The 17,243-nt window shown below is 46.8% G+C and overlaps 1 protein-coding gene across 5 annotated transcripts in view; it reads left to right on the top strand.

The window, feature by feature from the left end:
• The window catches only part of STX8 (syntaxin 8), a 135,499-nt gene that overhangs the window by 6,043 nt on the left and 112,213 nt on the right, over positions 1 to 17,243 (top strand). For all 5 annotated transcript variants that reach the window (XM_075903486.1, XM_075903484.1, XM_075903485.1 and 2 more), the window contains 3 exons: positions 138 to 232; positions 3,138 to 3,248; positions 16,061 to 16,185. In XM_075903486.1, coding sequence (XP_075759601.1) covers positions 138 to 232; positions 3,138 to 3,248; positions 16,061 to 16,185 — 331 coding nt within the window. The remainder of the gene's footprint in view (positions 1 to 137; positions 233 to 3,137; positions 3,249 to 16,060; positions 16,186 to 17,243) is intronic.

Genomic DNA, 17,243 nt, shown 5'->3' with positions numbered 1-17,243 from the left:
TCTGTTGTTCTCAGTGCAGGCTTCTCTCGGTGTCGGAAGGAATCCTCGCGTGATGTGCAGTGTGGTTTGTAGTGTTCTGCGGTGTCATTTGAATATGGCTGTTTGTATGACTAACCTGGTCTTTGTTTTCCCTTCAGCTTAATGTGACAATCCGGTCATTGTTGCAGAATCTCAAGGAAAAGATCGACCAGCTGAAGGACTTACTGCTTCGCTCTATATCAACACGTCAGATGTATCCATGTAAATAGTATCATGCTGTGTTTTCTAGTATCCTGGGAGTGGGTGGAAAAACAGACTCTTTTGGGAAGGAAGCTGCAGTTAACTCTCTCCTCCCGCCTCCCCTTCCCCCCAACTCTAGGAGGCCCAACTACTAAAATGTTGCCTGCAATCTTGACTTCTGACTCATTTTGTAGTGTTGGAGTGATTGTGCTGGTACAACTCCAGTGCGTGATCCGCTCTGAAACACTGGCTGCTCTGAGGCTCATTTGGAGAGACAACTGGGCTGTGTGTTTTCTTAAGCTTCTCGCAGTTCAGTTGTAAAAGAAGTTGCAGGTCGGCTGTGCTCGGGGTGTGATCCCACGGCCGTGCACGAAGCCTGTGCCCAAAATTGGAACTCCTTCCATAGATGGTATGGAGGGAAATAGGGCTGCTGGATAGCGGGCATGGCTATCTCCATAGGGGGACTCCACAGAAATTCTGGTCAAGTACAGCACTGTTGATGTTTTCTGCTCTTTTGGCTGCAAGAGTTGGCTAGAGATAGGATGTGTAACTTCTTCCCCATTCATGTCCTGATCTACTCGCTCCTGCACGTGGCTGGAAAAGCAGCCTGATAGCATTCCTGTGGGTCTGACAATCTCTGGCACCAGTCCAGCTGACCCAAAATAGAGACACGTGGCCAAATTCAAGTGGGGGGGGAGAGGGCAGGGGGTGGAGTAAATTGGCTCTCGGTTGTCATAGAGTGGGTCACTTGTTTAGCTCCTGCTATGACCAATTAAATATCCGGCCTACATTTTCATAAATGAGTAGTGATTTTCATGGAGTGCTCTAATGCTCATAAACACTGAACACTGAGAATCTGAAAATCTGATCCATTCAGGGTGCCTCAAAGTGGTCACCCCGTGCACTTAAAGTCAACTGCCAGCTGACTCTAAATGCAGCGCTCCCTTGCAGGGCGGGGGTAGAGACCCCGTGTCTCCCTTGAAGAGCTACTACAATCCTAGTGTAATACGAGAAACAGCAAGGGTGCTCATTTGTCGCAAGGTAGGATGAAATTATCGGTCTTGAATGAAGAAGAAAAGATTTGAAATTGACAATTACCTTTACGTTCTGGAAAAAAAACTTAAACAATGAGAGGTCATGTAGCACCTTAGAGACTAGTATCGTGAGCTTTTGTGGGCACAGATGCAGGAGTGAGTTGTGCCCACGGAAGCTCAAGATACTAGCTATATATTTTTTTGTTAGTCTCTTAAGGTGCTACAGAGCCACTCGTGTGTTAATGTTTTTTCAGATACAGATTAACACAGCTAACCCTCTGAGACTTTACTTTCTGGAACATTCTCCTAACATCATTCAAAAGTCTGGTACTTGTTGAAGTCCTACTAAGCTCTTGGCTGTATTGACAGTGAGATTCACAAGTTATTTATGCTTTGTGTTCAAAATGTTTTACCTTTTTTATCTTGACATCATTGGCTTCTCCTTGTTCCTTAATTCTCAGGGAGTAATTGCTAGTGCCAGATTGTCCTTCTGTTTTTTTTGTGTGCCTCTGTGTTGTCCAGTCTGTCTGTTTCATGTCTCCCGTGTGCTCATAGCCAGGAGCCATTTGAAGGCACCTTACTTGCAAGCTGGTTTATGATGGTCATGAAAGTGATCCATTGGCCTTGGGCGTATTGGACCCTCGTATTCACATTTGATTCGGGAGTGTAGGATTTGAGATGTGTATTTAGCCGCAACAAGCCAGCAGTTTTCATTGGAACTTGAACTTTGAGAATGTTGCACTGAATGCAGGGATACGAGTATCCTTCCATTTGAGAATATCACTTGGGAGCAGATACATGGCACTGCTATGTAAGAAAGCAAATAGGAATCATTCTGCTCAAATTACAACTCAAATTACAAGCCATGCACCTGCTCAAATTACAACTCTGCTTCGAGAGAGGGCACTAAGCCCCCTTAAAATGGGTGTCACTGAGTTGATAAAATTTAAAAAATTGAAGCGCAGCAGCATTCTCAGAAATGTTACATTCTAAGGCTATGAATTAATTGAGTCATTTTCTTCAAAAGCAGCAAGTCCTCCTTCAGCTGCTACTGGGGAGCGCGAGTGCTATAATTCTGTAAATGGAAGCATCCTTTAAATAACGTCTTTTGCTGACCAGCTAGTGAGCTAGGGAGGGACTAGGGTCTGTATCATCACCTGGTAAAATAGTCAACATACTGAGAGCTTTGCTGAATCAAACTGACCAACTGGATGGGGTTGGTGGGTTGGTGGTGGTGATTTTGTAGTAGCACTTAAAATGTGCTATGTACTGGGCAGGTGTAGGAAGACTCATTCTTTGTTCTGTTAAACTTAAACTCTCTACGTCTTGTTTTTGCATGCGGACTAAATTGTAGAACAAATCATATGCTTAGTGATTTTTGATTTTTTTGGGGGGCATTTACTGCTCTCAATTTTTACATTAATTCAGTGTGCAAAAAAACCCAAACTCCCCCCTGTCCCCGTCAGTTTGTGCTCTCTGGATCACTTTCTCAAGGCAAATCATGATTTCTTCTTTCTTTAAGGTATTGTAAATTGCAGAAATGGGTTTATGCTAGAGGCCTTTTGGTAAAGTGGCGGTGACCCCCTGTGTTTTATAGTTAAGTTGTGAAGACGATGCTATACTAATTTATGCCTCTTGCTTTTAAAAGCCATGCAGCCCGACTGTCTTATCAATGAAGAGTGTTTATAAATCTTTGTCAAGTGAAAAGGGGTGTGCTTTTAGGGCGATGTCTACTTTAATCTCTTGCTCTTTACAAATACTTTTTTCCTGACTGGCTTCAATATTGCACTAAGAGGTGACTTATGAGAGCGATGCTTTTAACGTTGGAAATATAACTTTTAAATATGCTTTTATTTCTGTGATTGGCCCTTAACCTGCCTCTAGAACGCAGCTGGAGGGGGACAGAAGGCAAAACTTAGTGGATGACCTTCTCACGCGGCAGAGACAACTTCAAGCATCTTATAAGAATGATGGCACAGAGCCGGATGTGATAAGGTACGATACCTCAGTTTAAAGGAGCAGCGTGATGGGGTGTGTGTTTTGAATGTGTCTCTGAAGACAGCACAGTAAAAGCTTTTCTTGCTTTCATTTTTATTTACATGTAGCTAATTTCAGCTTTGCCATTTGATGGGAAGCGTGATTTTAATATCTACATGACTACAACTCCACTGCACACATGCATTGTCTAGTGTCAGTATAATAGTTGCCAGCTTGGTGTGTGGGAAGGACAAAGGGTTAATTGTCTTTAAGGAGGAGATGGGCTATGTCTGTTAGGTCTTTTATCTCTCTCATTTTGTGATCTGGTAGAGTCTATGCCAGTCTCTTAAACGAGCGGCACAAACTGGATTTAGTTTAACGAACGGTGCTAAGATTGATTGCACGTTAGGTTTAATCCTCAGCAGCTCCCCATATTTTTGTGAGAAGTGGAAGGTGCGGCTGCCGGGAGCAGATTCCGGCTGTTCTGTACCCCTGGCAAATGGTCTGTAGGGCAGCGTAAGTGTGATTATGAATCTGTGCAGTGTTACCTGCTGTGGCATACTTGCCTGGAGAAGCTCCCCGAAGGAATAGCTCTGATCTGGAGACCCTTCTTTGAGAGACCGGGTGGGTGAGGTCACATACTTGCTTTCGAGTTGCCACAGAGCTCTTCTTTGTCACTATAGCCTGATCTCCTGGCTGCTACGTTGACTTCAAACGCGCCATTATCATTATGCCTTTATACGGAAGCACTAGGTTCCTCCTTGAATTATTGGCATGACACCGTATTTCGATTCCTTCGCAGACAGGAGGAATACCAGCCCCTCAGTAGCCAGGTGGGCAAGGGGGTGCTGGCTCTGCTCCCAGGGACGTGGCTTCATTGCCCAGCAAAGCCGCCTCCTCGGGCACCACAGCGGCCCTGCTCCCAGAGAGGTGTCGCTTTGGGCTCATTATACTGCAGAGCCCGCAGCGTGGGTAGCGGGTAACCGCTGAACTTTTGAGCAGTTACACAGTTAACCTGTGACATGGTTTTTAACCTCCCTAGTTCAGATCATAGAAATAAGGAAAATATGGTTAATTAGGTACAAGGTGCAGGAAATAACTGGTTACTGAGACAGTTCTCAGAGCACCCAGGACTGTGAGTCACCTTGTTACCTCCTGTTTCCAGCGGGAAGGAGTCTGTTGACTTGTGTCTGGGGATCTGCTGCCTGACACCCCTGGGTTCCCACTTCTGGGCTGTGCCAGTCCTAAGTCTATCTTCCAGGTTAACAGTGAGACATGCCAACCCTAGATCCCTTTGCATTATTCCCTTGGGATATCCAGCCCCTGTCACGGCTGACTCTCAGCATTTACCCATCCTCTGCAGTGTGTCCCAGCTTGCCAGTTTTATCTCAGACCTCCACTCTTGGGGCTACACGGCACTTGGGAGTGCTTACTCTATTATAAGCGTATTGAGGGAAGATCAGAGACTTGCCTAGAAATGAGCGAAAGTGATGGCAGCAATACAACCCACAGCAATACCTCCCTAATTTCATCCAAAAGGAAACTATAAATGTGGACTTGGCCTTTCGCTTACCAATGGTTATCTTTATTAGCTAATAAAGTAACGCTCTCCCCAGAGATCAGTCCAGTGTGGAGCTGGCTCATTTCACAAGAACAAGGATCCAAACATCACTGGAAGCCCCCTGCTCCTTAAGGGGATTCCTCGGGATGCAGAGTCCCCTTCCCTATACTGCTATCCTGGAACACTCTTCTGTCCATATTCCTAGCCTGGGGATCTCCTGCCTGCTGTCACGGTCCTTTCCACTTCCAAAGGGTTTGCTCACTTGCACTTGTCCCGGATGATTTTGCACTGACTGTTCTGGGATGAGGCAAGGGTAGACTATTCACGGCTTCCAAGGCCAGAAGGGACAAATATGATCGTCTAGTCTGATCTCTTGTATAACGCAGGCCAGAGAACTGCCCTCCAATAATTCCCAGAGCAGAGCTTTTAGCAAAACATCCAGTCGTGATTTAAACATTCTGTGATGGAGACTCCGCCATGAACTTGGGCCGGTTGTTCCAATAGTTCATTGTACATCTGTTTACAAATGTACATCTTATTTCTTTGGACTTTGTCTAGCTTCACGTTTCAGCCATTGGCTCATGTCAGACCTTTCTCTGCTTGATAGAAGAACCCACTATCCAATATTTATTCCCCATGTAGCTATTTACAGATTGCAGTCAAACTACTTGCTAACCTTCTCTTTGTTGAGCTACATAGATGGAGCTTCTTGTGCATATCACCACAAGGCCAGTTGTCTATTCCTTCGATCACTCTTGTGGCTCTTTGTGACGTAGTGGGGGTACCTGGCTGGTTTCTATGCTGCTGGCTCTGGGGTAACCCCCACTGGATGCCATGGGTACCATGACCCAGCAAAACAGGATGAGTCACTATGCAAACCAGTATGGCCAGACACCCCCCATGGAGAGGAACAAAGGAAGGTGGAAGGCTGCCCTGGCTGGGGGGCAGGGCTGGAAGAGAGGGAGTTAGTTGCTGGCTGGAAGCATGGAAGAGACAGCCTAGGGAAAGGGGCTGGAATTTAGGGGCCCAGTCTCCCCCATCTCAAGGGGGCCTGAGGCATCCTAGCCCAGCTCTGTGACCAGACTACATCTGTGCTGTGCTGTAACCTGGAGAGGCAATAAACTTCCTCTATTCCACCGGCTGGTGCAGTCTGTTTGTGCCATTTCGGGGTGCAGGAGACGGGGGACCCCCAACGCGCCGTCACACTCTTCTATGAACCTCCCCAGTGTATCAGCATCCTTCTTAAATGGTGGACATCAGAGCTGGACACAGGATTCCAGCAGTGCCAAATCCAGAGAGAACACAACCTCCCTGCTCCTATTTGAGATTCTCTTGTTTATGAATGAGAGGTGCCTTCGCTCCTTGTGACGCTGTTGTGAAAGGAGCTCATATTTGCCTTACTCTAGAAACTTGCTTTATCTGGCTGAGGAGCGATGGGTGACAGCTCTCTCTTGCTTGAGAGCATCATCCCTGGAAAACAATAGGCCTGGTGACTAGTTTTACTCCAAGTTCATAACGATTGCTTTTGATATATACATTGTTCTGTGCATACAGCTGTCAGTGATTGAATCTTGTCAGCTTTCGGTGGATTCCTTACGTGTTGCTCTGTGGCTAAATATGCCATCAGAAAGACTTGGTGTAGTGGCTTTGTCATGTCTGTGGTGAGAATTGTTCCCAAGGAATGGGGCCATGGAACTGCTGTATCACACGCAAGAAGAGGAAGACTTTGACGATAGGGGTCCAGCCACTAATCCTGACTGGGCCAGAATCGGGTTCAGCCCTTCGCTGCCTCATCTGGCTTTAGCTAAGGTCCGGTGATGACATCACTTGTTGATTATAGTGTATTAAAAGACAGGCTTTTAGGGGTTTACTCTGCCATCCTGGCATGGAAAAGGATCTTCCAAGATCTGATTATAAGCATTTGACCAATGATTACAACTGTATTGTTGCTAGTATATAAAGTTTGTGTGTGTTAGTGTGTAATTGAATACTTGTGTAACTGCATCACATTTTAGCAGTTACGTGACTACGGGATAGTCCCCGGGGTAGGGGCCAGCAGCCAGTGCACTCCTGGCCCAATTCTCTGGGAACCCCCAGCCACCTCGCGCAGCTGCCACTGTATCAGAAGGAGCAGCGCCGAATGGCAGGTGGGGGCCAGTCTGCGAGGGGAACCAGTTTAAAAACCAGTTTCCCATGCAGACCATCTCCACCTGCTGACCCGTGCTACTGCTGCCGCCTCTGATACAGAGGCACCAGTGCAGGGCTGCAGCAGGCCCTGTCCATGGGGGCCTGAACTTCCTGTGGACAGAGGCTGCGCTGATATCCACAGAGCCGCCCCTGCCTCTCCTGCCCCGCAGCACAGTGAAACCGGTGCTTGTGGGAAGCTGGCTTAAGACAGCTCTTTGTGGGCACCAGCTCCTGCTTTCCCCCCTCTCCCTCCTGCTGCCTCTCATACCACAGCAGCAAGGGAGGGGAGTGCATGTAGTCAACAGGATTGACTGATAAGCCCGGGCTTATTGGTTAATCGTGTAGTCGGCTACACATTGGCATCCCTAGTGTTTATACGCTTGTATTAAAGAAACCGAGCCATGGCAAACCTTAGTAAAACTCTTTCCCTAAGAGGCACGTTGCAGCCTACAGCGCTGCAGCCTGCTATGTAGCAGAGGCTGTTCCTGTTCTCTCGTTCCCCAGCGTGGCGTTTTGAAAGAGAGAAAATGAAACCTTGTCAATGCAACGTGGATTGCAGACAGTAAAACCGTGGGCTCGTGTCTAATCCGTTCATTGTGTTCTGGGCTTAGCCTTGTCCAGAGTCTGGATTTTATGTTGAGAGCAGAGTTAGCTGCAACGTGTAAAATCACAGGTATGCAGAGGTTTCCCTGTGGGCCAGGGGTGGCAAAAGGGCCTCTGCGGGCTGGATCTAGCCTGCCAAGTGGCTTGATCCGGCCCGTGGAGGCCCTGCTGCTCCCCTGCCCTTAAGGCCAATTAGGGGTTGGGGGCGGGGGAGCGCACAAACTTCCTCCTGCCCCGGCGGGACCATGCAGCACTTAAAAGCGCCAGGGGCTCCTCGCAGGGTGGGAGGAGACGTCACATGCTCCCCTGCCCTGATTGGCCTGGGCGCCGGGGGGAATGCGCGAAAGTTTCCTCTGCCCTCTCCCTGCCCTGCGAGGAGCGCGCGGCACTTCAACGTGCCATATGCTCGTGCAGGGTGGGGGCAGGGCGAAGGAAGCTTGGCATAGCTCCCCATGGCGCTTAGTGGCCTGGGGGTGGGAGAGCGTGCGAAGCCTCTTCCCGCCCTGCCGGGACATAGGTGCCTAGTGGGGGGGGGGCAAAGGGGCTCCCCCATCCCCAGACCAATCGTGGTCTGTGGGTGGAGTAGCCCAGAAGCATCTTAGCCCCGCCCCTTACGGTTTAAACCCCGCCCCTTCCGGGGCGGCCCCGGGGCCACTTCAAAACGTTTTGAAGTGGCCCCCAGCCAGAAGTGATTGCCCACCCCTGCTATGGACTGATTATCCGTGAAGCCTCCTGTGCGCTTCCTTGTTCTGGTTTGATACATAAATTAACCTGCGCTGCTGAAATGTGGTCTTTGAAAAAACAAGAAAACCCTCCGCTCCTTTAGGCCAGTGTTTGCCACGCTGCCGCCGCTCAGGGAACAGGATGAGGACATTGTAGGGATGACCCCAAAGCTGCAGTGACATCAGTGATGCTGAGGTACAAACAAGGAAATAAACACAATTCCATGTCAATTTCAAATTCCTTTAGAAACAGGGCTTGGCAGCTGTGGCAGTTTTTGGTAGATCTCACCCTGTTAAGTTAAAGGGAACACTGTGGGTCAGGGATTGTAGGTAATTTCATAGGGGAGGGCTTCTCCAGGAGCCAAGAGCAGCGGAGGGGGATTAGGAGCATTCACTGAGATGGTGACACTTCCAGGAAAGTGGCACCATCTGGCGAGTCTGAGCTGTTGTAGTTCAAACCTGATTAGCCAGCGTGGGACAGACAAAAGACTCCTGGATAAGTAGCTGAGTTGAAATGGATTCAGGGCCTGCTTTCTGATCCAGTAAACGGGCAGGGAGGGCCCTATTCCCTGGGGAAAGATTGGAAAGACTGACACCTACGTGACCCCAAAGTTGAGGTTGGGGCGACCTCTGTAAGCTTTTGCTGTATGTGTAGGTTTTGATTATTTTTAATAGTGCTTCTGCCTTAAGAGCAAATGTGCTTGCTTACAAACAGCTGCGTGGTAACTTAACTGTGAGCCAATGTCCTTTGTCCTGCCTCTGGGGAGAAAGTGTACTGCAGACACGGGTCCGGTGCAGGCTGGCTTGCGAGGCTGATCACGGTGAAGCTGGGGAAACCCCAGTCAAGAGGGGAGAACCGGTGTGGTTGCTCCCAGGAGAGTGAATACAGGCACAAGTGCCCTGACCTGTGACACACATGGTGACAGTGGTGCGAACCGCAGTTAGTCTTGTTGGCAATTCTAAAAGAGAGGCTGGGACTGATTTAGGGGTGTAATAGGGTAGTCGATTAACCAGCAATCAAAGGCATATCGGTTAATGCTATTGACTACACGCTTTTCCCTCCCTTCCATCCCCTCCCTCTTGCCAGTACATTTTGTAGCAGGCTGGCCAGCAGGCTGGCCAGCAGCCCAGCTCAGTCCTGGCTTGCAACAGGTCTGGGACCTACCCCTGCTGTGGCTCTGCATTTGAAGGGTATTAGGAGCTGAGAGGGCAGGCAGCCCGACTCAGTTCCAGCTCACACCGGGTCCGGCAGTTATGTGCACCCTCCCGGGCAGGGGATGCTGCCGTCCCATCTGCTGCAGCAGCACAGGGCGACAGGCAGCTGGTCCGCGAGGGGAGCGCCCGCCTGGCACTCTGCTCCTCTCTGATACAGAGGCAGCAATGCGGAGTGGCAGAGGGATCTGCTGCTACCCCTCCCCCCCACCCGGAACTATCGACTAGTCAACTAACTGATAAGAATTCATGAGGTTACGTGACTGTTCAATTAACCGATATTTAACATCCCTAGGACTGACGGGTAAACATCTCTGTTCCTTGCCGGTAAGCTAACAACTTGATTGGCAGGCGGTTTCTCCAGAAGCATTGCGCTGGGTTTCCTTTTACCTGCCTATTTCAGAGTTTGGCAGACCAGACTTTCCTCTGTCTGAAAGCTAGCCTGGCCCCCCTCATAACACCGAGCTGCACGTGGCGCGTAAGATCGAGCTGTGACTCTGTTTTGGGGTCTGTTTTATCTACCTCTTCCCTAATGTGACAGCCCACGTTTTCAGAGCCCTTTCTTTTTTGTTTTTTTCTTTTTTCAACAGCCGCTCCCATCATTAACCTTCTTGCCCCAGTGATCACCTATTTATCGTCCCAATGGCATGTAATTGTGAAGGTTTTACCCAAATTAATCTCCGTTTATATTTGGTCACCATTCAGTGAGCTTGTAGCCTTTGAAAACTGCTGTAATGCTGTTTCACATTGTGTAGTACAGTGGCCTTAATGCTCTTAATTTTTATTCTAAGTGACAGCTTGGGCCAGAATTCAGAAGAGGGCATTACATTATTTAGTATAGCATTCGTTTACCTTCCGGCGTTGTCAGCCTTAATTAGGATGCAACTAGAATTTTCCAGAGGAGAGATGGTGCTATTTACATGACTCTTTGAATGGCATGCAGAGAGCTCATTTTCTCTCCACTTAAACCTTATTTTCGTTGCCTTTCAATGGGTCCATGTCTCCACCGTGACTTCTCCTTGTAGAGTGATCTGTGCAAGTTCCTACGCACACCAGTGTTAAGTGAGCAGACATTGAGGTTGTCATCAGACAAGACTCTCCCCAACATTAGTACGCAGGAAGTGAATTCTGTCTGCTGCTGAACTGCAGAGGGATTTTAGTGAGGCAGAGTATTTACCCAAGCTGGAGTTTGTCCAAAGCACAGGGCTTTTACCCATGTTATTGCAAAATGTACCATAAGGTCTGTTTTTATGGCCACAAGGGGACAGGATGGCAGCTGTGTTTGTATTTTCAGTGAAGAGCAAATCAGAAGAGTAGGGCTTAAAACACATGGAGAAAAATAAGTCAAAGAATTGCCTTTTTAGTAGGGGATGTTAAAATGCCTTTAATCAAGTAAATATTCATGCAGAGGGGCAGGTGGCTCTTTGGGAGCTGGTGTGAACGGGGAGCGGTGTTTTAAGCCGGATCCCTGCATGCACCAGCTACCGCCAGCCCTCTTTTCCCTCCCACCCCTACCTCCAGGCCTGTGCTGCTGCCTCTGATATGAGGGGCAGGGGGGAGGCAGGCAGCTGCCCAGGAGCCAAACATGCTCTTGGTGGATGTTTTCAAATTTCCCATTTTACCTGAGATCCTTGGAAGAAGAAGGTTCTGCAGAAGGACAGAAGATGCAGAAAGGAGGTTCCAATTTTGCACTTGATGTTAATATGCTGGGTTAAACAAAATATGATTGACTCCCTGGGGAAGGATTATCATTGTATGTACTTTAGTACTTGTCCCCACAGGAAAGTTGTACAGTAACTGTACGAGTTAGGGTGTGACGTTACAGCATAACTCCTGTGAGGAGACATTTACTGCAGTGTAAAAGGGCCTTTTTTGTTTGATTTGAGTGGTGCTTAAGCTAAAGCAATCACTTCTTCTGTCCACGTGGGGAGTTCTATTGCGATAACTACATGTGCTTAATTGGCAAAACTCTGTCTAGATGAGCCTGTAGTGGCCAACCTTTTGTCTTTTGTGATAGTGGAAATAGAGTGGTTCCCCCCCCCCCCCCCCATACCTTCCAAGCATCGGCCTTAGAACCTGTTTAGGATGTGTAGGGAGGGGAAGCTATTGGAACCCCTGCGGTGATGTCAGGGAGGCCCAGAAAAGAGGGAATTGTCCACTGGGTAACTCCTGGAGTATCTCCCCATTACTGAAAAGCCATTCCTTACAGCTTAGTTTTTATGGGCCAACCTCCGCTGCGTCCTGTGAGACTGCGTCACAGCCTGATCAGTCTCCCTGTCAGAAGTATTATAGCAGCGTTTCTTAAACTTAAGACCAAAGAACACCAAGCAATTTTTTTATGAGGAACACAGAGTTTTTGATTGGGGGGGGGGAACCCCATGCACCTTTTTAATTATCTTTTGAAAAGTGGAACATCTTTTTTAATCTAAGTATCCCAAACAGAACCTGTCAATCGCTATCCATTAAATAAAAAAATGTTGTCCGACAAAGAAGGAACATTGTATCTGGCCCCCCTCAGCTGTCCTGGGTAACAAGGGAGGGCTGAAGGCAGTGGTGCAAAGACCGGGTCGGGGTGGCAGCTTTAGGGCAGTTCTCTCCCCTGGTAGGCAGGATCCCCAGACCAGCAGTGGAGACAGCCAATCGGAGCTGGCCCAGCTGCTGGCCCTGCAGTGCTCCTCCCCTCTGGCAAGGGGTGCAACCAAGGTGCGGAGCTTTCCCAGGTGGTTGCAAGCCAGGCGCAGAAGCACGTGGAGAGGAACGTGGATAGCCCTGCCTCGTTTCCAGACTCGCTCACCTCTTCCACCCTTCGCACCACCCGCTGCGTCTCAGCAGCTCTAGCGGCCGTTATTTTTCCTCAAACGGTTGCGGCACACCTGTGAGTTCTCCGTGGAACACAGTTTAAGAAACAAGGTATTATAGGCTACTGGACGTCAGAAGTGGCTTTCTCATTGGTGTGTTAGATGAAAGGTTGCTTGTGGCCACATGCACACAACAAAGCTTGAGATGCCAAGTAACTTGTAACTTGGGGGGGTTATAAATTCCGTATCGCCATTGCTCACCCTCAGAGAGGCAGAACAAAGGAGGACCTGGAAATGATTGAAGATATTGCAGTTCTTTTGCTGTGGAAAGGAACTGGCTTGTTTTTCAAGACCACGTTTACTTCAGTTACATCTGGTTTTTCCTTATTCACGTTGCCAACACAGTTTGCCATATTCACGCTCTAGGCTTCTCGTGAAAGTCCGTGGGCTTTGGAGTAGGCCATTTATCTTTAGGTCAGTCCGGGTGGGATAGTAGGAGCTGTGTTCTATCATGGGGAGCTTGGGTTTGAGACGCAGGCGCGTCCTTTGCTCCTGTGCTGGTGGAGCTGGGAAGCACACAGCTCCTGTGACAGACAGCCCCTGTGACTCTGCAGCGTCAGGAGCCTTTTGGGCGCAGCTCGTCTCCCCTGGCGCGGACCTGATGGGGTGTAAAAGTACAGATTGGTGGTGGTGGTGGTATATCGCCCACGCTTGGAGGAGTCCTCCACGGCAATGTGTTGTCTTTACACTTTAAATTCATAACTGCTGTCCTGGTCGTGAGAAGCTACCTGAAATGTGGATGCATAAACTAGCCTGGCATATGGTGTGTATAAATGAGACCCCAGTGCACCCACATTCAGCATGAATCTGTGAATCCAAGCTGAGGTGCTCTAGACACACCGTCTGTCTCTGCAGTATCTTCAAGGGGATGTTGAATTCATCACCAGCCCGTTGGCATCTGACCCAGGTTTTCTTTAATGTTCAGTCTTGCTGATCATTCTTCTAAAGCTGGTAAGCCGTGATGTGTGGCCTCCGTCTAAAGTAAGCCCTGGTTGACTAATCTAAGTTACTTGGGAAGTTTTATAAGAATTATCAGTGAAACAATGCCTTTGGCAAGATAAGCCCCTACTTGTTAAGCAATGACACAGCCTCCTGATTTTAACTCCCCTTATCTTTTATATTTGAGCGCTTTGCTAAGCCTTATAATTAGTTAAATCTGCTCCTATAATCAAAAGCTATCTGCACACTCCACTGCTCTGTGACGATTTCAAAGATTTAAGTGATTAACTTGGCGGAGGCAGTGGGTGGCTAATTGGATAAGCTTTAATCTTCACACCACCAAAGTGAAACAGGGTAAGATCGGAGGAAGTAGGAAGTTATGTGGTACTGTGTAGGAAGGTAGTTACCAAACATGTCAAAAAGATTATTGTAACAAGCTTACCAGTTGTCATGGCCAAAACTTGACGAAGAAGGTGGATTATTAGAAGAGAGACAGTGCCACAAATTGTTCCAAATGTGCTTGCACTAACTTTTCAAAATGGCAAATATATCTGCATTCTTCCTTGCCAGAGCAGAGAGATTTACATCCTTTTCTGACTGTACCCTGACAGTCTCAGATTAAATGCCATCACCTTTTCGTTATTGTGTGTGTCCTTTCTTTGAACTACCAAGCAGAGCTGTTTGTAAATGTCTTTAGGTTTTCTAAAGTGTGGTGCTTTTATTTTGTTGGCATCTGCAAAAATGGCAGCAGCAGTTGAGGGTGATGTGATTTATAGGGGGTACTTAGATTTCATCATTACATTTTGGGGGTTAATCCAGAATAATTTGTCATGGCTGATGTATCCCTGTGAAATAAAACTTGCTTCACAGCTATGTCATTAAATACACATACATGCCTTTGGAGACTTAAAAGCTGAAGTACAGGGATAATCCACACCACCAACCGTTTAACACGCGTGAAAGCAAGCCAGTGATTACAGCCATAAACCAGTCTGGTTTCTGCTCTGCAGGACTTAGTTCCCAGAATGGTCAGTACTGTGAAGTATCACAAAACCGAATAAGCACGTCTTAGTCCTGGATGAGCAGGATTCATTATCGAATTCTGGCAAATTCTTTACTGTCCACAAAAGATAGTGAGCTAAATACTGAATCTTTTTATAAGTGAGAGCAGATGTTAAGTATGTTCTCAAGTTTAATTTGGATAGAGGATGTTCTATGGAATATATAGTATGACAGATAAATGCAAAAGAATATGTGCGTGTGTACGCTTGATTTATAGGGAGCTAGGAATTCACATTGAGAAGGGATGTTAAAATATTTTACGGCAGTGGTGGTTCCATGCATAGCCAGTAGATGTCTCTAGTTGACTATGAATCCTCTTCCAGTGGCTAAACACCATTCCTGAATTTTTGATTAAATGAAGGACCTTTCTGCAAATTTCTGTGGCAGAACGCTTCACTGACACCAGACAGCTCACTTTGGTTGCTTTCTCTGATGTTTTGCTCAGTTAATTTGCTTTGTGTTTGATTTATAAAAGCCACAAAATCTGTGCAGGCATGAAAGTTTGAACTGTACATTGTTCATTTCGAAGTTGTAAACTGTTCAAATTGAGAGCGACACTTGGAACACCTCATGAGGCTTTGGGGTGGGGATGTTGGGTAGAGTAATAGTTAGGAAATGTCCTGACTGTTTCTTCATTTTAGCTTAGTGTTCTGTTGAAGGTGCAGGAAGGGTCTCTGTTGAGGTCTTAGTTCTGCAATCTGCACACACCACAGTCGCTTCTGATTTAAACTGGGATTTTTGGGTGCAGAAGGACTGCAAACTGTACCATGTACGTCGTTCATATCATTCAACCAGTGTGTGGTTGGAAGTGGGGGATCTCGAAATCCATCGTCATTGAGAACATATTTAAGTGGAGATACTTTTCGGTATTTTACTGCCTGAATATATATAGCTTAACCAAAAAGGCACCCTACAAAATTGATTTCCATTGTAACCAGGGAAAAATCCGTAATGCTACAGCTAAGTGTTATTAGTCATTCTTTTTCTTTGGGCTGTGCCCACGAAAACTCATGATACCATCTACATGTTTTGTTAGTCTAGAAAGTGCTATCAGACCATTTGTTGTCTTATTCCAAATAAGTGTGGGATTCTGACTTCGAGTCCACGTTCTTCAAATCAAAAAATGCAGAGAAGTAACTGACGTCCTTCTCCACCGTTGCTTTTTTGAAATGCTGAAAGTTAGCATCCGTTCTTCAGAGTTCAGGGAATTAGTATACTTGTCTAATTGTACTAGTTGGACTAGTGGACTGAGCCATTGTAGTGTTAGGGGTATACATACCATTAGTAGCACTTGAGTCTTAAAACTCTGCAATTTGATTGAAAAATAAAAATATTTATTCTTTATGTGAAAAAGGGAATAGATAAATCTATATTTCATTATGTAACAGTAGTCCAAGAATTATGTTTTGTCCTTATCAGTGTAGCTAAATGCATATACAGTAATACTCAGTGTCCTATAGATACATGGTGACATAACTGCTAGAAAATCATAATCTCGGCTCCATTTTCTTCAGGAGCTGTAATAGCTCAGAAATTGTTCTCTGGCTAGTGTATTTAGGGGAATTGCACACAGCATGGCAAGTGCATGTCTTGCAGCTGTGTAATTGCAAGCCAGTTGCTTGGGAAACAAACTGTAAAGGAAAGAGGTTTTATTTAGAGGAATTATTTAAAAATTTTTTTTTCCAGATCTAGCCTAATGGCAGGAGGGATGACCCGAGGTGTGATCAACCCATGGCTACTGGAAGAGACAGAAGAAACCAGTAGGCTTGGTTTTGATGAGCTCAAGCAGCATCAACAGAGAATCATTCAAGGTATAAGCCTCTCTTTATTTTTTATGTAATCTGGGTTAGATCTTAGAGTATTAAAAATCCATTGTAATTTTGACTAGATATTTTGTGTGATCTCAGAAGCTTAGTCTCAGAGGGATAGTTTTGGGTTTCTTGCTCCAAAATCCTGGTGTTCTGTGGCAAAAAAACTTTCTTGCATTGGCCTTCCCCTTCAACCACTGCTACTTTCACATGGTTTTATAAGAATTTCAGGTTAAGTCAATGAGAGCAAAATATGACTTGATAGTGTCCTCTTAAAACCAGCTTCTTCTCCACTTGCCCAGCCAAGCAATCTATTTTTCATACATATTTTCATGGAGGTAAATGGTGAGGAGGGTTGGTCTGGGCATGACATGTTTGCAAGGTTTCTTTGAAGTCAGACACATTACCCTGAGATTGCTTGTGTACATGTTGTAGGCTGTGGTATGTGTGTGCATCATAACCTAACAGTCCCAAAGGGCAAAGTTGAGTGTAGCTGCAGTGGGAGAAGAGTTGTGTTGTAACATCAGCTGTTCAGCAAGTAACAGTTGGGTACAACGTGATTGGGTCCTGATTTAGGCAAGGTATTTTAGCACTTGTTTATCTTTCTGCATGTCAATAGCAGTGTTCCCTGTGAGCTGAGCACTTGGGCTACTAGCCAGGAGAGAGATTCAGGTACCACTCAGCGGATTAGCAGAGTGCCCACAGACACCCACAGTCGGTAGCATGTGTTTCTACTGGTAGTGCACATCTGCACTTAGTGCACATAACAAAATTTATGCTGCACCTGGATGGAAAAAATTAGTGGGAACATTGGTCACTACTCCCATTGATTCCACTAAAGCCCCTGCTACTACATAGACTTCAGTGCAGGGTGGCCTCCCCCATGGCTGAGGGTTCATTTTGTTCTTCCCTGTCCTAACCGGTGCTCTCTGCTCTCTCACGCCCCATGACAGCGTGGCTACAGAGGGCTCCCTGTGCTGCTGCAGGATCCAGGCAGGAACAACGTGGCCGCCTGTGCTGCTGCTGCCTCCTCACGCTTCTGGCTTAGCTGTATTTTATTT

Source organism: Pelodiscus sinensis, chromosome 20 (assembly GCF_049634645.1).
Source record: "Pelodiscus sinensis isolate JC-2024 chromosome 20, ASM4963464v1, whole genome shotgun sequence".
Taxonomy (NCBI): Eukaryota; Metazoa; Chordata; order Testudines; family Trionychidae; genus Pelodiscus; species Pelodiscus sinensis.
Note: the sequence above shows the minus strand (reverse complement) of the source record. Positions and strands in the feature narration are given on the sequence as shown.